Source organism: Leptosomus discolor, chromosome 3 (assembly GCF_034619465.1).
Source record: "Leptosomus discolor isolate bLepDis1 chromosome 3, bLepDis1.hap2, whole genome shotgun sequence".
In the NCBI taxonomy this organism is placed as follows: Eukaryota; Metazoa; Chordata; class Aves; order Leptosomiformes; family Leptosomidae; genus Leptosomus; species Leptosomus discolor.
In genome coordinates this window covers 24,198,559-24,221,905 of record NC_141393.1, presented here as the reverse complement: position 1 = coordinate 24,221,905, position 23,347 = coordinate 24,198,559, and the positions used below count along the sequence as shown (strand labels likewise).

Sequence of the window (23,347 nt, the reverse complement as noted above, 5' to 3'; positions counted from 1 at the left end):
GGCTTCCCACGAGTACAGCAGGGGACGGAGCTAGCTTTTCTGTGCTCTGTGTTTTACTACCTGCTGATCATCTGAACGAGGGCAACTTAACCCTCCTGTTTGTGAAACAGAGTTAATCTTCTTGGAAATAAGAGTGCCTTAATTACAGAGGAATAGTGTGTTATACCTGTAGTAGTCTTCAATTATAACCAAGGCAGGATTACTGAAGACAGATAGTCTTTATGAGTCCCATACAGTTGAAAAAAGCAGCCTCATTTCTGGATATATGAGTTCTGGATTTTTTTATCAGTGACATTTTAATTTTCTCCCTCTGTAATTTTTTTAAGGTCTTGTGTTTCTGAAAGCTTGTCTGCGTTTTTTAATCAATTATCAATTTGCCTAATGGGATATTACCTCTCCCAATTTTGCTTTATTTGATTTATAATGCCTTAGCCAAGAAGGAGAAGATAAGTTTGGATGATCTAATAGTAGCATCACTGGAGGATTTAAGAGAAGACTACATATCCTTTCTTCAGCTGACATATGTTCTGATATTGTAAATAATATGCAATATTGTGATTATTAGTACTTATGAGCTCAGTAATCAGAGTCTAATGCTGATTGGGACATTAACAAGGAAAACTCAAAAGCAGAACTAACTTGGAAGTCTGAGTCAATGCAACAAGTTCTTCCCTTCTAAGTTTGTGCTTATCCCTGCACAGTACCTCTGCATGGCTTATGTTGTGCTACTTCAGTGATTTCCAAATGTTTGGTAGCTGAGCCTTGTTAGGGGAAATAATAGTTCTCTGTGCTTTGAAGAGCCTGGCTTCTTCTCCCCCAAATTCCCTCTGACTCTTCCAGAGTGATTTTGGCATCGTTCGTTCCCTCTTCTTTCTGCTCCAACCCCTCCAAAATCTGGTTTCTGCCTTCTTCTGTCCCTTTAGCAATCCCTTCCCTCCTTCAGACTTGAGGCTGTTATGATCTCCTCCTCACTTCTGAAAGCAAAGTAATAGTAAGAAGCTTGGCTGAATCCAGTTGCCTCTGTGACTTGGGTCTTGTGCTGTACTACTTGGAGTCATTAATAAGTCCCGTTGCTTGATGTGCAATGCAAGCTGAAGGGATTTCTTTGTGGTACTGCCAGATCCCACTGTGGTCTTAATATTTTCCTATCCAAATGCCCTTGTGAGCGAGTAATGAGTTAGGAACAAGAGCACTGAATTTTGATTAGCCCTGTGGGCTGAATGTGATCCCCAGGGTACTTGTCATACACTTGTTTGTGGGTTTTGATTTTTCATATTGTACTCATTTTGTGGGACTTAAATGAGCTCTCAGATGCTTCCTATCAGCAAGAATTGGAGCAGGCATGTAAAGTGCCTTTGACAGATTTACTGTGTTTCATAATGAGCCTAAAACATATAAAAAGACAGGGTTAATAAAACAGCATTGAAGAAGCACATTTTGAAGGTAATACCGTGACATATGTTGAAAGATCTGCCAAGAGGGATGATTAAAGCATGACAAGTTGATGAAATCAAGAGTTGATTGTAGCTTGTCACTGCAGGGCCATAACATCTATAATACATTTATAAGGTTGGAAAACAGATAAATATGGCTACGTTATATGAACACTCAGTTTTGGTCCCCTGTATCCACTGAGATGTAAACCTGCACACATTAAGTCACTGACAGACAAACATACTTTGGAATTTGTTCAAAACCACTCATGTTTATGTGTGTTAATGCATGTGCGTCCATACTGGATGATGGGATAGGCTCTGACATGATGAAAAAGTTACGTAAATGTTGCCACTATGCTCACGGTTTAACTTCTGTGTACTTTGTATTTTGCTTTCCCACGGGACACGTAATGCTGGGATTTGTTTCCACTTTGATCCTATCCCCAAACAGTTGCATGGAAGTGATGTAGAGCTTGTCTTTTCCAAATTCTGTCTTTGGATTCAGAGGAGAGGAAAGACAGACAGAAAAAGAAAAAAGTTACTATATTGCAACTTTCAACAGCGACTTTCAGTGCTTATCCTTCCTGTCAAAGTTTCATTTCTCAAAACTGATCCAGGCTCTTATGACACACTACATTCAGTCAGGCTACCTGAGTTGCAGTCTTACCTTCATCAAATACCTCAAGCCCATGTGAGTGGTGGTCTATCAAGCATGAGCATTTCTGTCAGCTTGGCATTAAGAGGGAAGTGCATGAGTTTTCATGAAGATGTGGAAGCTAACCAGGCAGAACAAACAATACAGTATTATTTAACAGCAGCAGAATTGAAAGAAGTTTGTCTAAGGAAGAATATACACAGAATGATATCTTCATGTATGTAACCGTGACTGTCTAATTCCCACCTAGGATCCCACAGATAGTCCTTGAGCTGTGGGAAAAAGAGGAGAAGGAATAAGAAGCATTCTTATATTGCAGTCTGCATTACTGCAACATAACAGTCACATAAAAGGTTGTTCTAACATGCAAATACATGCAACAGAGGCAATGCTAGTTTTAATTTAGCCAAAATATTTTATCTTGTTTATACCTTGGATAAAGAAAATACTGTCAGAAAGTACTGACAATTTGAGGAAAACTTTTTGTCAGTGCTGTCCAAAGGAAGAAATCTGTATTATGTTGCTACATGCTGTTAGTTGAATTAACATCATTCTTACAGCTTCCTGAATCAAACTAGATGTCCAATATGTCAAATCTACAGGCGGATACCAAATGCATCAGAAGAAAATTTGCTTTAATGGTCAAAATGACACTTCTATCCAATGGTCCTGGGTTTGGGGTGGTTTCTATTCTGTCCTCCAAGAGCCTGTTTGTTCATCTAATCAGCTTCTTGAGCTGGAGAGCTGCCAAGTGTCTGACGCTTCAGAGAATTACAGTAACCCATCATGGCAACAACGAAAATATGCCTCAAAAGATATCCTTCTAAAAAAAATTGTCCTACAATTATGCTTCGTTTATGACCTGAAATATGAGGTCACATAAGCCGTACATGTTTGTATCATGTCTAGAGTCATACATTTGTATTACTCTCTTAGAAAGCAAATTCTTTCTTTTTTCCTCATTAATTTATTCAGGGAGACATGATCATGTGGAAATACTCTCACTCCCTCTCCAGCTGGAATTTGGTAGAACTTACTCTGCTGTATTGTGAGCACATTGCTTAGTCAAATTTAAACCAAGACAAAGCAAAACCTAGGCAGTTTAGTGACATCTGTGATTTTTCTCCATATATTTCATTCTTTTTCCATTGATGATCTTTATTCTCAAATCTCAGTTCTTTCCTCTTAGCTTAGTCCTATGGACTATGATACTTTGTAAGATAAATTCTTGCAACACAGAGCGAACGCTTATCAAAAGTCATGTTTACCTTTGACAGTGGTAGTATGGTATGTAGTGTAACTCATGAAGAGATGAGCTTTAAGATTCCCCAATCCTAGGCTGCCTCTATGTCAGGATGGTTACTTAAAAGTGTGCCAAGGTATAGTATAGTATGCATAGGACACTGATGCATCTTTCTGCCTAGTTGTTCTCATGCATTGGAGGATTTCCCTAAATACTGGGATTACATTCTTATACTCACTACAGGCCTTTGAGTCCCTGTCCCCGAGATACTATGGTGCAAAACAGGTATATTGCATTCCCATAGGGATCCAAGCCGTGGGTTTTTTTCCTTGTATCTCTTTGACATCCACACACTTCTTGCTAAAATCATCACCATGCCATTTCCCATGAACAGTAATTACATTACTAAGAGATGTAGATATATCCTGATAGCTTGGTCTTGCATGTACAGCTGCTCACATAAGCATTCTTATCCTAACTGTCTGAATGCTCGGATACTATGAGCTGTTCTCATCTGTTTGTGTCCACTAGTCCATGATTGTATGAATGTCTAGGTACAAAGCATAGGCAGCATCAACAAAAATTTCTGATAAATTTATCCTTTACTGGAGTAAGATGAATTACTACTGGTTCAGTCATCTGATGACACATAAAATGTAGCTGTATAATGTAGTGCAGAGAAAGATGGAGAAATATTTCTCAGATGGAGAATCAAGCTAAGTAAGATTGCTGCTAGACAGCATGGTGCAGTGAATTCCCAGACATTAATGTAGATAGTTTCTCTCATGAGTTAGTTCTTTTTCTGTTTACCTGGTCAAATGGAGTTGTTATAATATATTCTCTTTCTTCTCTCCTCTCTGGCTCTCCCTCTGTCCCTGTTTGTCTCTCGTACACACACACAGACTCAATAAGAGTGAGCAAACATCTGGCCTGAGGGATCAGAGGCTTGAACAACAACTTTGTGCTTTTCTGATCTTATTGCCTGCAGAAAGAACAGTGCCAGCTGTAATCCCAGGTTGACACAGCTGACATGCAATGACAGAAGGGGCTCATGCATCTGCATCAGCCTTCTCCCTGCTCACTAAAAGGCACTGGAAAGCACGAAGTCATTTAAATCTAATGCTGTGGTCCGAAGTAGAGCAACTGTGTGAAAGGATGGTCAGAAAAGAAAGGGGTCAGTCATGGAACTGGGAGCCAGATGTTCCTGAGCCCCAGCCTTGGCTTTATAGATGCTATTCCCTGTGGTCTTGGGCAATGCTTTTACCATTCTGTGGCTCAGTTTCCCAATCAGTAAAGTGGAGATAAACCCCAATTTTCATTATCTTCAGGGACTTAAATAGGAAATATTCCACAATTCACTGTGTATGAAAACCTTTCTGGGTCAGTGAACTCACATCTTTGCTGTTTACTGAGTACCTGGAGCACCCTGGAGACTGAGAGCTCCAGTGTTGGACTTGCAAAATCTTTTGTATTTTTTTCTTAAACCCCACAAATTCAGTCAGTGAATGACTGCCTAACAGTCTGTCATGTGCAGGCTGAGTGGTATTTTACCCCTTCACTACTTAGCATTTCCATAGTAAATTCCAAAACCCAAGTCACTTCCAAGAAAGAAATGGATTTAAAAGGTTGGAGTAGGAAAAATATATCTACAGAAATTACAAATTTCTTTTCCCACAGGTCTACCTTACTCCTGACGCAGTGCCTTTCAGTAATGATTTTTTCACCGTATGGATGTTTCCTGTGCCTCTAGTTCACGGGTTGGCTTTGTGAATGGCACCTGTCTTTGAGAAGGCTTACTAGGTCACTACAGGGTCCTGGAATTCTCTCTTCCTTTTTTTAAGCTGATGCAAACAGAAGAATTGATTTCAAGAGGAGGCAAAGATCACTAATTTGTGGCAGTTAAAGATGGGAAAGGCCTATTTGGTCTCGTTTACTCGTTTACTTTCTGTAATCAACTAATAATCCCCCATCACTCTATCAAGTAAAATTTTAAATAATTCAAGAATTTCCCTGAGGAGGCTGTAGCACTGTCTAATATGTAATCTTGATAAGAAGTGCTTCTTAATAAACTTCTTTCATCAGTTTCTTACTTGCTTTTAGTTATTTCCTGGTGCTCAGCCTAGAGAACTTACCCCCTTCCATAGGGTTTTCGCCTTTCTGTTATTTGTAACTGAGGCTTTCCAATCCTCACTGGTGACATTTGACCAAATGCTTTATTACTCTCATTAATGTTGGTGACTAAGCAGCCTCCCTATACTCGAGCACTGTATTCATGGGAATGGACTGTACATGCTTTCTCTATTTGTTATGTATTCAGCTCCCCATATTATCTCCCTGGTAAATTGTGCACAGAAATGAGATCCAGAAACAGCTAAAGGTTTCTGGTGGAGCCAACCCAGCTCCATCACTGCCAGCACCAAGGCAGAGACCGGAAGTCCTGCTGGAACCAGGCCAATTCCCACATAGGTACCAGGTGCCTGCCAGCACCTTCCAGCAAAGAGTCTTGGTTTCAGTGTAATGTCTGATAAATATAAAGAGGAGCCATTCTTGAATGGGGAGCACAGTGCACTAAGCCCCAAGTGGTTCTGCAGGAATCAGTGCTCTTTCAAGACCTGCTTCCATGCTCACTGTCAGACCTAAGCCAGCTATCTACCTTGGTGTTCTTGTTTGCAGAGGTGTCATAGTGAGCCACTAACTCTTTATGAAGCAGGTGTAAGGTCACAAGTTTTCTTACCTCAGATCCTGCACCATGCAAAGGCAGTTGTTCTATTTTTGGTCTCATGCTGGTCCTGGAAGCAAAATAGCTGCACTGGTATAGCTCCAATGCCTAACCCAACACATGTAAACTAGATCCAGTGTTTCTCTGCCCTGACTTTGCATAATCCACAAAACAGATAAGCAACCCCTAGATAAATGGGACTAAAGATAATTTAAAGTGTCAATACAAATAAAATGCTTTTTGGCATTTGATTATTGCTGCTTCTTATTGCTGCTTCTTCCCACTGGTCTATATAAATCAGATCCTGACCTTTCCTAAAGGAATCAAAGAAGTGGGATGTGGGGACAGTAGCAGTGGATTTTATTCTGATCTCTGTTTCATATCTCTTCCTGCAAAATGAAATTTGTTCTTGTTAAAATGGAAAGATCAATATGTAGTTTCAGTTGTTCTTTAATAGTCACTTTAGCCTTGGCTGTCTGATATGGGGCTTAATTTGGACCTGGTCAGTGAAAAATCAATAATTTACACATTACTTACAAAACATCTCAAAGATCTGGTAATGTAGACACCCAAATTGTTCCATATCTGTAAAAAGGTTGAACTGCTTTCTCTATACTGTACACTAGTTCACTTTTCCAACATAAATCAAAAGAGAACTAAAGCAGACTGCTTTTACGTCATGCCCATGGCCTCAGCTTCTATAGGGCTGAAATGATTCAGTATAATCTGCTCATATAAAATAAAACCTGAATCACATTTTTCACAAGAGTAATTTTTTTTTTCTTCTGCACGCTTGAAAAAGTTTCATTAACCTTCTTCCACCTTTGCTAATCTGAGTTTTCTTTTTGTTTTGCTGCTATTGTGCTTCTGTGTTAGATTATCAAGGGCAAGGCACTCATTTTTTCAGTCATGCAGGACAGGATTGAAAGATAATCTAAGGGAGGTTGAAATGTTACTGATCTTGTCCTGGGGCAGAGGAGTGAATTAGATGGCTTCTTAAAGACTTTCTTAGTCATATTAACGTCAAAGTGGCCCATGTTAGCTGCACCTTCTGGACAGACATTTAAACTCTAATCTCCTAGTTTGCCTCTGAATTTCCCCATGATTTTGGCCTGTGGGTTTTAGACTAAAAAGATAAGATAAAATAGAGAGTGGCAGCAGCATTGAGGCAGTAGAAACTTGGAAACAACTCCAGTTGCCCGAGTAACTTTTACTGTTGTAATCTTGCCTGGTAATTCTCTGTCCTATTTTTAGTGCTTAAGTTACTGAGATCTTGTTGTCTTTTGTCATGAGGGCAGTGAGCTGAGGAGAGTTGCAGTGTGAAGGTCAGCTTTTAACTCTGGTCCACGGTGAGATGAACAGAAGGAAAGGTGTGGCTCCCAGCAAACAATGTGATCAGAGGGAATTGAAGATAAAGTCAAGGGCATCCAGGACTAAGTGGAAAATGAGGACAAGAAATAAAATGAGAGTTCGATAGTAAAAGATGGAACGTTATTGACCAGTGAAGGCAGAGGGGAAAAAGCACAGTATCCAAGAGCTGAAGCAAAGATAAACAATATAAAGACTTGGGTATTCTTCAGTCCCCTCAAATGAAATAAAATCCACATTTGAATTAATCTTCCATAGCACCCCTTGTTACAGAAGGCAAAACTGAAGCTTTGCAGGAATTTGTAGAGGGACAGTTTGTGATAGAAAGATTCCAGATCACCTGCCTTATAATTGTTTTGTTTAGTTGCATGAGCATCCTGTTTCATTTCTGTTTGAGCAACATCTGTGGTTTCAGGTTTGGACTTTTTTCAAGTATTTTATAAAACCCAGTGTAAATAGAGATTTTTTTACGTGTTTTGATTTTAATGCAAACATTCCCTATGTTATATAACATAAATCACAATATGGTCTTACAGTAATGCAACAAAATAAACAGCTATACATAAACAGGCCTGGTGCTAAAACTGATTGTAATGTTATTCCTTCCTGATTTACGGAAGAAGATTCTAGTCCTAAATATGAACTTTACTAATAGGCTTGTCTCAGTTTCCTAGCTGAATACAAAATGTGAACAAATGATGGTTGTACTTTGTAGTATTTAGAACAAAATATGTACTTAAGGAAATGTGAAAATGGGACAACTCAGTATACTCTAAGTTTTAAGTGCAGCTACCTGAAAGCAGAAGTGGTTAAAGAGGTTCAGTGTGTGGCAGTCACAAACACACTTCTGAAACTTTTGTGCCCTTTATTAAATTAGAGGGAAAATGCTAGCTTCTCCATGATGCATGCTCCTTTTCCAGCGCACACAGCATCAGCTCTAGAAGAGTTTTGGAGCTGAACTGAATTGAGTCAGTTTATGTCAGTAGAGGATTTAGGCCTCAAAGGTAAACTTTGCAGGCTGTAGCAGGCTACCGTGGCCCCCCCCTCCCATAATGATGTCAATTAAATGTATGTAAATCTTAGCAGGACTATGGGCATCGATAAAAACTTAAAGGGAGCTGGCATGAACTGAGCTATCAAACATTAACTGCTTAGTAGCCCTTCTCCTACTGAAAGTCCATCTACAATAAGGGAAAGAGAGGTGGAATCAGTTTAAACCTTGAGCACTAATATAAAAATGTTTTCTTAAATCAGTAGTATCACCATGTTGCCATTCATTTAATAACTGCTTATTAAATAAGGTGTCTCATTCTTTTTAGAGACTTGTACACAATGAAGAAAATGTTGGTGCTGTAGCATCTTTTCATAAAAAAGCCTTTGGCATTAATTTAGGACAGATGGATGTTTTCTTATGGTATTCTTTTTAGCATCTTCACAGACTTGACAACACATCAGGTTGGATTAATATTCCACCTGGAAGTGAGTATTTTCTTCCTGCCCAGTGCAATTTGCTGGAACCTTTCAGCTTTTCTCTTTCGCACCAAAAAGGCAGTAAATCATGATGATTGGTATCTAGGCCAAGAAGCAACATTTTTCAGAGCTTCAATTGCTCTTTTACTTTCTTTGGCTTAAGAATCTCTTTTGGTTTAGGAATAAGCTTAATGCAATAAAGACTGTTTGTTTTCCTAAAGGAACCATGAGCGGAAAAGCAAATTATCCAACATTGAAGGGTTTTGGAAGAAAATTCTCGTTTGCCCATGAGCAAATTTAAACTGTCTCCCCCTGGACTGTTGCACTGTATCAAAAGCTTTTCCTGTGGGAACTGCTAATAGTGATTAGCACAAGCAAATTCTTTTGTTGGTATTTTTTTTTCCCATTTTTGTTTGATCTAAATTGAAGATTATCAAAAGCTAAAGCTAGAAGTGAATCTGGTCTGTTTATCCATATAGTCTATGGAGCAGGGATACAGAGAGCGCCAGAAAAAAGACGGAAGACTGGCAACCGATCAAATTTAACCAGCAAGCTGGTTTTATGATTGAGGTGTCAGGTTTTCTTGGGGAAAAGAGGGACAACAAAAAATTAGAGTTCCTCTGCCAGATTCCTCTCCAAAACGTTCAGTCCTCAGGAATGTCTGTGGTATTTGAAATATTTTGAATATTCAGGTTAAACAAGATTCAGGGATGCAGAAGATTTCAAAATGTTACCGATAAAGTCCTTAAGGTCATAAAAGCCTGGATGCTTATCAGTTTGTTGGAAAACTGAGGTCTATGTGATATGTAGGAGTTGCAGCAGGATTTCTGTTAATTGTACATATTAGTACTAAATGCAATAAAAGACTTGTTCTATCCCAGTCTTCACGGAGCTAGATTCGTCTGTGCTTTAGAATTTTGCGTGAAAAAGGAGGAAAAAAAAAGGTGAAGGAATGCATTTCTGAGGTACAGTTCTTTAGAAGAAGCTAAGTTGTGAAGCAGATCATAAGTCATATTGATATTCAGGAATTTATTATGCAGATGAAGGAAAAATGAGGAAGGTTATTTTAAATGAGCAATTCCTATTGGTAAGCATATTATTTAAGCAGCTAGAGCCTATGGGAGGAAAAATATTTAGTAAATCACAAGTAGCAAAACTAATCAACACAACTTTACTATAACAAATTACATCCTGAAGTCCCATGAGACCCATATTGATTCTGAATGCAAAAGAACTATGGGATTAAGTGTATTTTCTAAAATAAATTTAAATGTCTCTCATTATCCTGTGTATTCCTTTCCAAAGTACAGCCTTGAATCAGAGCTGGACTCAAAAAGAAAAAAGAGGGGAATCTAGATTAGTTGCATGAAGGGATTTTTTGAACATGTGTGTCATTCAGCTCTAGAAAGACATTGCATTGAGGTCACAAAAGGATTTTTACTGAAAATTTCTATGTATCAAGATGGACCAGAATCCCCCCTAATCACACATCATGGTTCAGCTGTCAGAGGTCCGATGAGCTTACTTCATGTTGAACTTACATTACTTCTTGTTGAAAACCATATTTCCTTTTTGAACTCTCATATCAAATGCTGTGTTTATTTTTTTTAAAGCACAACTCAATGTCAATATTAATTTAATAATTGTATGGTTTTATTGATATTTAATTACTATCCCAAGTGCTTAACAAGAAAACTTGTTCTTTAACTCAGTGTTGTAACTGGGCGTATCAGTGAACACATTCTCATGCACATGTTTTTAAAAATCATTCTTACTAATGTCTGAAATAAAAATTTAAAAACAAAACAAAAAGAATAGTTCAGGTAATAATGTTGCAATTTAAACCTATTTGAATTTTCTAATGTCCTTCAATTTTTCATAGCTTTTAAAGGTATGAATGCTGAATATGTCTGCCTAATAATAATAATTAAAAAATTAAATTAAACATGATTTTTAAAAAACAGTCTTTAAAGATGTGGTGGGGAGTAGTTGTCTTTTCTGACTTTCTTGAAGGTCTAGGACTGTATTATAAGAAACCCATTTTTCCCTGTCATGTCTTCTTTCATTGTCCCACTTCCTTAGTCTTGCTGGCCTGTTCTTGTCAGATGCCCTACTTAAAAGGAATTTCAATCCACTACATTTTTAACTTGTGCAGTCAGGCCACCACATAGACGAAGAAGTACTCCACGCTAGCCACTGGCTGACTCATGTTCCTATGAACAGTGGATCATTCTTTATTCTGAAAAAGAATCTCATTTCCACCAGTAAAACGTTGCATATGTACATATTGAATGAAGCCAGTGGAGTTTTTTCTTCCAAGTAAAGTGTGTTATAGAATTTCTTTGGCCCTATAGAAAGTGTTCTTGCCCATCAACATTAAGATTTCAATGCACTCATCTAACCAAGTCCTGACTCAGAACATACTCTATAAAGTGGGGAATAACCTCCATTTCTACTGAAACTGTATCTTTCTATATCATGTGCAATATAGATGTAGTAGTAGACTCTCTGTAAGTTTTCAAGTCTGGGTTGACAGAGAGATTTAGGAGTTCACAGAGAAATTTAAGTCTTTAAGTCTCATTGAAACTCTTCCGGAGTGTCTTTCAGGGCCTAATATTCCTTTCTTACACACAGTAAAATAGGCACACTGCAACAGACCAAAAATATCCTAGAGGAGATGCAGAGTTTCTATAATTGCATTTACAAGATTTGGTGAAGGAGAACGTGGATTATGTATTGAGAAAAGGTTTACTGTATAAGCAGAATGCCTTGCTAACTGATCTTAAAAAATAAATTGTTTTTGTAGTGCGTTTGACTTAATTATTTTGGTTTCTGTTCTCCCCAAACCAGCAGGTCTGCGTCCCTGTCCTGTGAGTATAAGATTCCCCTAGGTTTAAATGAATGGGAGAACTTGCAGCAAAGGGACCTACCCTTTAGGTTAAGAAATTGGGAAAACTGACCTGTGTGACCTCAGCCTACATTAGTCACCAGCTTATTATTAATAAACAGATCAAAAATCATCATTTTGTTAATATACCTGTCTTTTTAGCTTTAGGGGTATTTTTTGGATTTTGTTGTTTATATTACCTCAGCTGCTCTTTATAATTTTTTTTTCTTTGATCCTGCACTGAACATGATTCAAATTTTATGTTTATGAATCTGTATTCATAGAAGTACAGAACTGACTATTAGTACTTTTTGTTGGTGCTGATATGAATTGTGAGAGCTGGGAATGTACCTTAGTGTCTGTGAGTGACTGCAAGGCACCACGGTACATTGTTTAATATTATTTGATATGTGATTCACAGAGTGCGTTTCCAGTATTTTATTTTTTCCTTCAAGTTTATCCAAGTAACCAATTGTTCATGGGAGGCATCTGAGGTGGGATAGAGAAACTGGTGCATCAGTGTGTGTCAGCTAGTGCTTAATTAGATCTTTCTACAGTGGGGGATAGGAATTTCCCACAATGGATCTGTTACATGGAAGGAAAAAAGTAGATGACTTTCCAGGAAGGTGATAAGGAATCAGGCCACTAAAGCTGCTCTTAAATGTTTTTGTTTTGTTTTACCTGTTGGCCCAAATAAGCAGCAAGGCTCCTAAATGTTCTTTGTTATAGTTGGAGATAATAACCCAAATCCAAATTGCTGTTTTCCTTACAGCTGGACTTAACGAGACACAGATGATGATTTTTACAAATACATGTTAAGATTAGGTCCATGCTTTATTACCTGTAAATCCTTGTGGGATTATAGACAGCGTATCACTATAGTGCCTCTCACCTTTTCCAGAAAGTCAGCAGTAGCATGTTGATGATGGAGAGGATAGCTGTGGTCAGCAGGCACCTCATACAGACTGGCAGCATTTCCAAACAATAGTTGCACAGTAAGGATTATCAAACACATGAGTTTTACCTGTCATATTCCTTGCAGTATGGAAATGTCTGCTGTTGACTAGGTGGATCATCTTGCCAGCTGTTAATCATATTATTTTTTTTCCTTACTGTGTCTTTATATTGAAAAAAAAATCCAGCATCTGCTTCAGAAAGTCGAATAAAAATGAAGCCATGTTAGGTTATTTATATGTGGGATTTTAAAAGCAGTACTGCAAATTGTGCAGAGCAGTTGCTGACTCTTGGACTGCCATTTATTCAAAACATGTATTGGAGCACTACTGATCTACTGAATTTCTGTTTATGGTAGCATTACTTCAGCAAGCTGAGGGCTTACTCTAGTTTTCTACAATATTATAATGAAGTTTGTAAAAGATGCATTCTTTTTATGCCTATCTGACTGGAGAGTTTTTATAAAAATAGTACATGAAGCAAAAACTAGAGTGAATCAGAAAGTGACCGTAGCTGAAGAAAATGAAAAAGCAGGATGACAGCACTTGTTTACTGTCACTCCTAACACTGTCAACTGAGCTGCTCCTTTCTACTAGAGGTTGGCCCAATCCGTCTGACCTGTACAATTTTTCAGTAGCCAGGGAATTTGGGCAAAGACTTTCTGTGAATCCTACTCCTCTCTGTACTGTGAGAGTGATAAGAGCTTTCCTCCAAAACACACTTTACTGGATAATTCTATTTTCCATCAACATGGAACAATGGAACTGCACTTGCAAGAATTTACATCTTGGGTAATTATTTCTGCTTTCATTTAAATTAGTTTCTAACCTTTTGTTTTCTTCTGGAAACAGGCCCAAGTCTTTGGTAACTGGACACAAGCCTTCATGTATCCTTAATTAACAGCTCTTCCTCTTTTTAAATCTTACTTCCCTTTTTTTCTATCTGTCTTCCCACTCTTAAGTTTTTTTTAAACTACTACTGTTACATCCTTTCAGAGTTGATATCTTGTAATTTCTTCCTTTATTTTTTTTTTTCCTCTTTACTGGGTTTCTAAGTCCTAACATGTAGCTTTTACTTCTGCAAGAAGGTTTATCAAAGTGCTGCAACTGCGTGTTTGTGTGACTGACATATTGTGCCATGTCCTTGTGCAATCAGATCTGGAGTCTGATCAGAATGTTTTGAGTCATGGCACTGAGTTCACTCAAGGTCTCATATCCCGGACAAATTACATGTGCCTTCTAACCAGTTTGGATAAACAAATACTCTGAGGAGAATCTGAAATATCTTTTTCATGTGATTTAACTTCTTCAACCTTCCAGAAACTCAGGCAATTGGATATATAACTATTCTCCACTTTACTAAAGATAAATCTCTCTCTTTTCAAATATATATATGTACACACATACGTACTTATTTATTTATAGCTAAATAAGGTCATAAAAATAAACAACAAAAAATCTAGGATGTTTTAACTATTTCATTGACTTTTCAGATTGTTTTTAAGCTGTTTTTTAAACTTTAAAGGCAACACTGATAGTGAACGGTTCCAAATGGTAAAACAGAAAATCCCCTTCAAATATAACCGGCCCGTAGAGGAGTGGCTGCAGGAAAAAGGTAACAGTCATTAAAACTTTCGTTTTAAACCCATTTGATTCTAAACCCTCATTTTTAAAGCCTGCAAATAAATGTTTCTTAAATGATAATCGCCTGCTGCATAAATGACTGTTTTAATTTTCATTATAATTTGTGTCAGCTTCCACCTGCCATATGTTGATAAATCATGCTATAATACATTGCTATTAAAATGCAGTTAAAGGGACAAAATTCTAAGCTTGCTATCATAGTGATGACAAACAAACAAGCGAAAATTCAGGGGATGTTTTATAAAAGAACAAGATGAAGAGCAACAATATGTATTATGGCAATTTAACCACTGCATGATTTTCCTATTTTGATTTTTTTTTTAACCTACATTTATATCCTTATTATCAAAGTTTCCTTAAAAATTTTTCAAACCTACTTGTTAAATCACTTCCTGTAAGTTTCTTTTTTTTCTCATCAGTCTGATTAGCCACTATGGCTATGTATTTCCTAATTGTATTAAGATAATTAAACAATTTTTTAAAATGTTGTAAAGAAAACATTTTTTAACATTTTCATTTAAACTGCAGTGAGGGAGACAGAGAAAGATGATTGTTCTGTTGGTTTTATGCTGTGTCTGGAGTACAGTTTTAACACTAAAATGATACATCTGTCTAAGTTATGGGTCAAATTCTTTCCTAACTTAATCTCATGCAGTGCTACTTAATTTTGTGGGTTTGCCTGGCATAATTGGCCTCAGTACAGCAAAAGACTTGTTAACATACATAAGTCCAGCTGGCTTGAGTGAGAGTTTTGCATACACTCCGTGATCTGTTGAAATGGAACTTGTGTCAGAACAGTAATGGGTTTTTTATCAGAAATTTGGAGGGGGAAAAAGTCTTGGATGTAGAGCCCTTTCCAAAGCCTGTTGAAGGTAACAGAATGACTCTTACTGATTTCAGCAGGGTTTGGAGTGGGCTCTTGGTAATGCAATGGAGTTTAAGTCAGGAAGATCTTCTCCCTGTAAACTAAATGTGGTCTGAGAAAAAACCAACCAACCAAACAAAAAAAACCCACTATAACTAACTCATTGCCTTGAAGTCTAGAAAAAGCAGAACACGATCTTCTCTTGTTTCCTTTTAAGAAAATACTGCTGATTAAAAGCGGGTGAGCTTTGAACTCAGATCTTGCATTTTCTGTGCTGACATAGGCTATGGTTGTTAACAACTTTTCCAAGAAGGAAAACCAATATTTTGTAAAATTGGAAAAATATAATTTGTGTTCTGTTTCAAACTTCTACCTTCAGCTGAATTAACAAATCAATTTAGCCAGTGTGAATTAAGTTAAGGTCATGAAGGATGTGGCTAACTACAGTCAAAATATTTTTATGTAAAGGGTCTGATCCTGCAAAGTGTTGTGCACACTCAGTTCCCGTTGGCTTCAATGAGAGCTGACAGTGTTGCCCACTTTTCAGGTTTGGTCTACAATGGTGTAACATTTGTAACTAAAGCTAAAACATTTGTAAAAGTAAGACAAAAATATTTGTATAACTAAAATGGAAATATTTTTTGACCACCAGGGATTTATGGAAAAGTTAATTCAGCTAAATCGTAAATAAATTTTAGGATAAAGGTATACAGAAAATGCTTATTGAGTCTCAGTGGCTTGCCCTGTTAATTTTCAGGATCAAACTAAAATAAATAAATAAAGCTTAACACTAAAAAGAGGATAATTTTTGTAAGTTTGAATTGCTAAAGTCCCTTTAACACTAAGGACAATGATTGCCTCAATTTTGTTAAAACAGATGCATGTCTAATTCCTTGATGCAATTCATGTGCTTGAGAAACCCACCTTTGTTTTCTGTTGTGTTTTTGTTTGGGTTTTTGTTTTTTTTTTTTTCTTTTTGGTTTTCCACCAAATCTTTTCTTTTATGCCACTGCTTCTCCAAGTTTGAGCTTATAAGCATGCCAAAGCATTTTCATTTGTAAGCTGTCCTGAAGTTTTGAACTGAAGTCTACCTTTTGTGGATATTGATGCTTTGTTAAAAGACAATCACACATGCAGTAAGGTCTAAAAGAGACAATCTTTGAGTGTTCAGACACTCACAAATCACTGGATGTTTTTAGGATAGAAGGGTAGACCTGTGTTTTTACTAAAGAGAAAGGAAATTCAGTCTTGACACTTTATGTTAGGGAGTGACATTGTGCAGTGTAACACCTGAGACAATATAGCTTTGTTCTTTCATTCCAAAGTAGAGAGATGTTTTGGGCAACTTCAGTACCACTCAAATTAAAAAATAATAAGAATTAATAATTTACCTAGCTCTTCACCAACCTGCTCATCCATCCAACAACTAATGTAACATGGAAACCTTCTGTCAGAAGTCTTTATAAAGATGATGAGTGAAAGGGTAGCTTGCTATTGAAATGGAACAAGATGAACTGATGGATGGAGGAATAGATAGATTCATCAGAGAGAGCATATAGAATAGCTGTCTTGCCCGTATGAGCTCTTGGTTTGAGTGAGGTAAGACAGAGCACTCTTCGATTGACATTTTTGAAGGCCAAAGATTTGGTCTTCCTTTGGTACTACAGTTACATTATTCATCATAATGAAATAGTTCATTCTTGGAAAATAAATATAACACAGCATCTTTCTGAAGTGGCATCGTTACTGGTTTTTTGGCTTTTTTAAATTTTATAAATTGTTTTTAATTGTTTTTATGAGGAGTTCAGGTTTACAATCTTGAATTATACGAGTAATAAGCAAAACATTGAACACTAGTAACTTCACTGAGATTATGTATGTGAGTAAAGAAGGTATTAGTCCTAAATTGTTCAGCTTAAGTAGTCATAGCACCAGCAGTTTTCCTTAGCAGAATACATGTGTCTGCTAAGGCACAGATGTTACCTATTCTGCAACTGGATGAACTAATAGAGACCCAGAAGCATCTCATCAAAAGGACTGATCCTGGTAGTCCTTAATTCTTCAAATCTCCCTTACTTACATGTGAAGTCTTGTTGATGTGAGTGGCTGTACTTTTGAAGCAAGAACTATTAGTGTGAATTAGGATTTACAAAATCAGACCCAAAATCTCTCCTAGTGTTACGGAAAAGTTACACTTAACCAAGATTTCTCTGTAATATTTTTAATTGGTATTCAGTTTTCCAAATGTAGAAGTCAATGAGAGAGCAAACAAAGTAACGAGAGCTTGAACTATTCAGAATATTTACAAAACACCTCAGAAACTTAATATGCTCATCATTTTTCTCCAGTATGGCACTAAAATAGCAATAGGAAGAGTTGTCTATGGAAAAGAAGGACTGTAAGTCTGCAAGCCTTACACACCTAGTAGATTTTATTAATGTAAGCCGTTCCTCAATAAAATTCAGTGGCCAAATAAATTTTACTTAAGGGAAGTAAGGGCTTCAGAACCATATCATCAAAAGAATGATTAGAGGAGACCTATGGTGGCAGAATTAAGTCTGTATTCTCTCAACAGTTTTCTCTCATTCCATATGCATTTCCCTGTTGTCTTTATTCATGCGCGTGTACACCATCATAGAGTGAAGAATGAGGAATGACAGGTTGTAGGTGACTCCAACAAGTGATTGTTCTTTTAGCAAACACAGTTCTAGTACCACTGCTGTCTCCAGCATTAACTGTATGGTGCAGTGCATGAAACCTGGACTGGAAGACCACTTAAGGAACAAGGAAGACCCCAAAACACACAAAGTTCCTTTTTCACTGGAGTGATGCCACTTTCTTGGTGTACACTTTCAGCGTTAGAAGATGCAGGTGAAGGCCTGGAAATGGAGACATGATTGTATTTTCAGCCTTAATATACTAACTCATCATTCTTGAAAGTAAAGCAAGAGATATGAGACATGTCTAAAGCTGTGCTATGAGCTTGGGTTAGAATAGATGACATCCTGAGGAGAATAATAATCCTTCAGTAAAAGTGAGAGAAACCCTTTTCTATCCTGGCTTGGAGAGCTCTACTGTCTGGAACAGCAAAAGTTCTCCTTCCTCATCATTGCCCAACCCTTTTGCCCAATTCAAGGGTAGAAAGGAATGAAAATGGAAAGCTTTGAATGGTCACTACCTTCCCTCTATTTTCAGGGATAGCATCTCAAGATTAGTGAAATAACTCCTTGTTCTTTACTTATCTCACCTCTACCTTTAGGCATTCTATCATGAGTGAGATGGGAAGGAGGGAACAGTAGCAACTGAAATGTCTGGGTACACAGGGGTGGGGATAGTATGGAAAGAAATATAGTGTTAGAGGGAGGGAACATGTGAGGAGAAGGGAAAACAGTGTAGTAAAGAACTGGCAGCATGTCCATTAAAAAATCCAAAGTGCAACAAGAGAGAGAATAGCAAAATCTTTGGCCATGTACAGTGCCATTTACTCTAGCTCAGACAGGAACTGGGCTGAGAGGACTGAATATTTTGACAGATAGTGGTACTGGATCCTATTTTCCTCATAGACAAGAGAAAAGGCTCTTTTATTACATGCTGAGGATGTGTGGCTTCAGTGCATGTTTGTTGATGTTTTAATAGACATACGTTGCCTCTGGTAAGTTTAAAACCTCCTGAGATGCAGAATGTTGCATCAGGTGTTTCAACACTTTCCAGGGGAAGGATGCCTTCCATTTTTATTTCTCATTTCTTCATCAATGCAGTTACTCCACCCTGATCAAGTCCTAGTGTTTCATTTGCAAATCTATGGGTAAGGAGCACAAGCAGTGTGCAGCCCACCTCCACATGTCCGTATGTTACACCTCTCCATACACTTTTGCTTAGTTAGCTAGGGCCTTCTTTGGGGACAGGAACTCCTTTCAGATACATTTCTTCTCTTGTCCCCATTCTCTTCCCCATGGTCCATCCTGTCATCATAAGATGATGCAACACCGCATCACCACTTGACTTCAAGACCCGTCACGACGACCACCAAAATTGGTGAGCTCCCCCTCGTGTTTTGATCTACTCTAACCACTGTCTGTGAAGGAATGAGCAGTGGGTAATAAGCTGTGCTTAGCTACGTGGTGGCATTTTGCACCTCTCATCAGGGTTGACTAGAGAGAGGAAGTGGTGAGTGAGAACTGGGGAGTGGGAATGGGGATGGGGACATGTGTTGCAAACTTCATAAAAATGGGAAAACACAGTAGATATTTGAATGATGACTGACTTGATGCTGCATTGATAACCCTTCTGAGCTCTGTCAAGTCTGGTTGTCTGTTAATTTAACAGATTCCAGGTGGCATGCCCCTAATCTTCTGAGGAACAGTGAAATTGTAGGCACTGCCTTTGCACTGCGTGACGCAATTTATTTCTTAACATAGTCAACCTAGTGCAGCTTGGGACATAAGCAGTATTTGTAGAGCAGTCCAAACTGAATGGGATTTCAGTTCCTGCAAAACTAGGTGAATTGGCAATTGTTACTAGATTTATTTTTAATAAATATATTTTTCATTACATATAATACATATGATACTAGACCACACTCAAGGTGTGACCATGAGTAAACCACTTAAATGCATTTGAATGTCACTGTCTGTAGGAGGGGAGTCACATGTAAGGCATTCTGGGGCTTAACCATCTGAAGCACTGTTATCCTCGCTATTTAAAAAACTTTGCTCTTTCAGAGACATCACACATATTTGCATTTGGTCTTTCTTGGTTTTAGATTTGTGAACCTTCACAACACAAAATTTACAAGTGGAAGATCTGTCTCAAGTTTCCTACATAATCCTTATATCACCATCAATTTTTTTCTGATATTTTACGGTCCTCAAGCCACCCCTTAAAACCTTTGCATTATTAAAAGTGGCTTCATGAGTTAATCCCATCCTTTGACCAGTCAAAATGGAAGGTTTATTTATGGGCTACAGCTTGACAGGTACTGCAATCTGAATTGATAGTAGAAAAACAGCCACCTATTGAAGCCTTATTTGTAGTTTAAAATGGGTCCAATTCTAAAAGAGTGTGTTCAAATTTCTCACTGAGTCAAAGCTTCTCCAGGGTTTTGATGTTTGAGCGGATGCTGAATTATGAGGTTCGGTTTTAACTGTTCTTGCTTTCAGGCTGATCTTCCTGATGAGCTTTAGGCAGTACATTTTCATACTGTGTTTCTATAGTCATCATAAACACTACCAAGAATGAATCTACTTCTTTATTGTCCGTCATTTCTGGTCAGGACTCAATGTAAGATGCAAAGTGAAGGAAATGTTTGGCAATAATGTTATTCACCCCCCTTCACTAGGACGACAGTTAACGATCTTCAACACCCAGGCGCAAATAGCCATAGGAGGGAAGGACAGAGGGCGTCTCTTCCAAGGCCAGCTCTCCGGTCTCTATTACAATGGCTTAAAAGTGCTGAACATGGCAGCGGAGAACAATCCCAACATTAAAATCAATGGAAGTGTCCGACTCGTTGGGGAAGTCCCTTCCATCTTGGGAACAACACCCACAACCTCTGTGCCACCAGAAATGTCTACTACAGTCATGGAAACCACAACTACAATGGCCACCACTACAACCCGAAAAAATCGTTCTCCACCCAGCATCCAGGTGAGTCAATTAGTCTTCTGCATTTGCTTGGGTTCTTATTTAGTCTTTTGTTTCACTGCTCGCTTGTAAATTCACAGGAGCCATGTTCTTTGAATCATGCTCCATGTAACTCTTTATTTTAATAATGTTGTATAGGGTAAATCACCACTAAATGTCCTCCTGTGTCAGTGAACAAGCAGCTGGATGAATTATTATGGCACATGTATGTGATAATGGGGACAGATTTTGCCTCTGTTCTAGTGCAACCCTATTTATGTAAGTAGGATTCCCCCAATGTGAACAAGAACATGATTTTAACTGTTTCCATAGTTCCATATGTGAGGAAATGTATTCTTATGACAGTTACAAAGCTTAATAGGGGGTGGGTGTATGGTTATTTATTATTATGACAGTATGTACTGCTGCAACAGTGAAATTCATAATGGGGAGAAAAGCAATGGAGCATTACTTCCAGGTAAAGCCATTTTTCATTTTGCTTCCAATAGCAAATTTTAAAGGAGCAATATCAAGATCACTTTCTTGCAAAATGTAGATATTCCAACATACAGTGGTTCCAACATCTTTGGTAAAAATCATTCCTGCAAAAAAAATGAATTTCAGATTTTGTGGCTTAATTGCACCAATGTAGTGTTTTCAGTCATAAAAATGATGCGGTTTTGGAACCACTTGTGTGGCAGCCAGAATATGATACTGACTAGAAATGGACACCTTAATTGCCTCTGCTTGTCTGTGCAAAGACAAGAATCATGTAAATAACCAATCTGAGCAGTGGATCAGATTTTGAAAAATACTTGTTTCAGTGGTGTACTATCATGTTATCAACTAGGATGAAACATTTGTTTTAAAATATTTACATCAAAAGCTCATGCTTTAGAAATCAGCATACTTCTATTGATACCGGCATACACTGGTTGAGACACTGGTGAGTGATTGTTGATCAGGGTGTGCCTTTATTAAACGTTCAGAGTAAGGTATATTGTTGTCTAGTTGGAGAAAAAAATTAAATTATTCCATCTGCTTCTCTGAAACAATTTCTGCTGCTTATGACAGAAGACCTTAATGAAATCAAGGACTTTGAAATCTATAATCATATAATTTGCATGTTTGCTTTCTAACTGAGAATCAGTTATTGATTGTGTTTTTATATACGTGACCGTTCTCTTAATTTTTTGTCTAGTCCTGCTCACTTAGGATAAGAAAACACAAAAATAGTCCTCTTAATTGTGTATTGTGTCCAGTTCTGGGCTCCACAGTACAAAATAGAGATGGAGCTACTGGAGAGAGTCCAGCAAAGGGCCTCTAAGATGGTTAAGGGACTGCAGCATCTCTCCAATGAGAAAAGGCTGAGAGAGCTGGGACTGTTCAACCTGGAGAAGAGAACGCTCAGGGGGATCTTATCAATGTGTACAAATACCTGAAGGGAAGGTGTAAAGATGACAGTGGTGATCAGAGACAATGGACACAAACAAAACACAGGAGTTTCCCTCTAAACATCAGAAAACACTTTTTTACTATGAGGGTGAGCTGTGACCGAGCGCTGGCACAGGTTGCCCAAAGAGGTTGTGGAGTGTCCATGCTTGTAAATATTCAAAAGCCATCTACACATGGTCCTGGGCAACTGGCTCTGGGTCACCCTGCTTGAGCAGGGGGGTTGGACCAGGTGACCTCCAGAGGTCTCTTCCAACCATAACCATTCTGTAATTCTGTGAGGTACCTCTGGCTGCAGCAGAATTTACAAGTATTAGAGTTATTAATTCCAAGTCAAGGTTTAACATTGCTCCCTTTGGTACTCTGTAAATCCAGTTGGCAGCATGGCTGGGATTAATTGTTAATAGCCTCAAACACCCAATAGGTCATTTGTAAAGTCTCAGCTAAATGAAGAGAAATTACCTCAGGTTTGGTCGCTGTTTGTCATAAACTCTGAAAGAATTACAGTTCCTTCTTCTCAGTGGCTAGCTCTAATTTTAGAGAAAATCCTTGTACAATTACATCTTCAGAAGAATAAAGTCTGTGGTCCTGATCCTACTCTTGTTAGTTGATTGAAGATTCTCTATGATTTATAAAGGTAGCAGAACTGTGTTTAGCTATAGGAGTGTAACAGAGGGTAGCACTGGACCATTGTGGGCTGGGTCAAGCTGGGAATGACCTTGGCTGACTTGGAGAGGATCTCTTCCAGCAAGCTTCCTGCCTAGCCTACATGGCAGTTCACTTTGCCTGTAGAGACCACTGTGTGCTGAAAGAGCATCAAGAAAATTTAATAAAATGTCAAAGTGCTTCTAAAAACATGGTTAAAGCAGTGATTTCCTGGATACACATGCACAACAACAAATGGCCTCATCTCAGCTGATATTAAAGCAATAACTCTTTGACACTTCATGCTACCCACTGGAAGAAAGATAAAGGTCAATATGTACCTCCATTACAACTTCCTGCATTTCAATATCAGGCCATTTTATTGCTG

General features: G+C 38.0%; 1 protein-coding gene across 12 annotated transcripts in view; it reads left to right on the top strand.

The window, feature by feature from the left end:
• The window catches only part of NRXN3 (neurexin 3), a 969,254-nt gene that overhangs the window by 844,742 nt on the left and 101,165 nt on the right, over positions 1–23,347 (top strand). For 3 of the 12 annotated variants that reach the window (XM_086462624.1, XM_086462623.1, XM_086462622.1), the window contains 3 exons: positions 14,257–14,346; positions 19,216–19,275; positions 20,579–20,886. In XM_086462624.1, coding sequence (XP_086318750.1) covers positions 14,257–14,346; positions 19,216–19,275; positions 20,579–20,886 — 458 coding nt within the window. The remainder of the gene's footprint in view (positions 1–14,256; positions 14,347–19,215; positions 19,276–20,578; positions 20,887–23,347) is intronic. The other 9 variants (XM_086462625.1, XM_086462627.1, XM_086462631.1 and 6 more) reach the window with 4 other exon arrangements.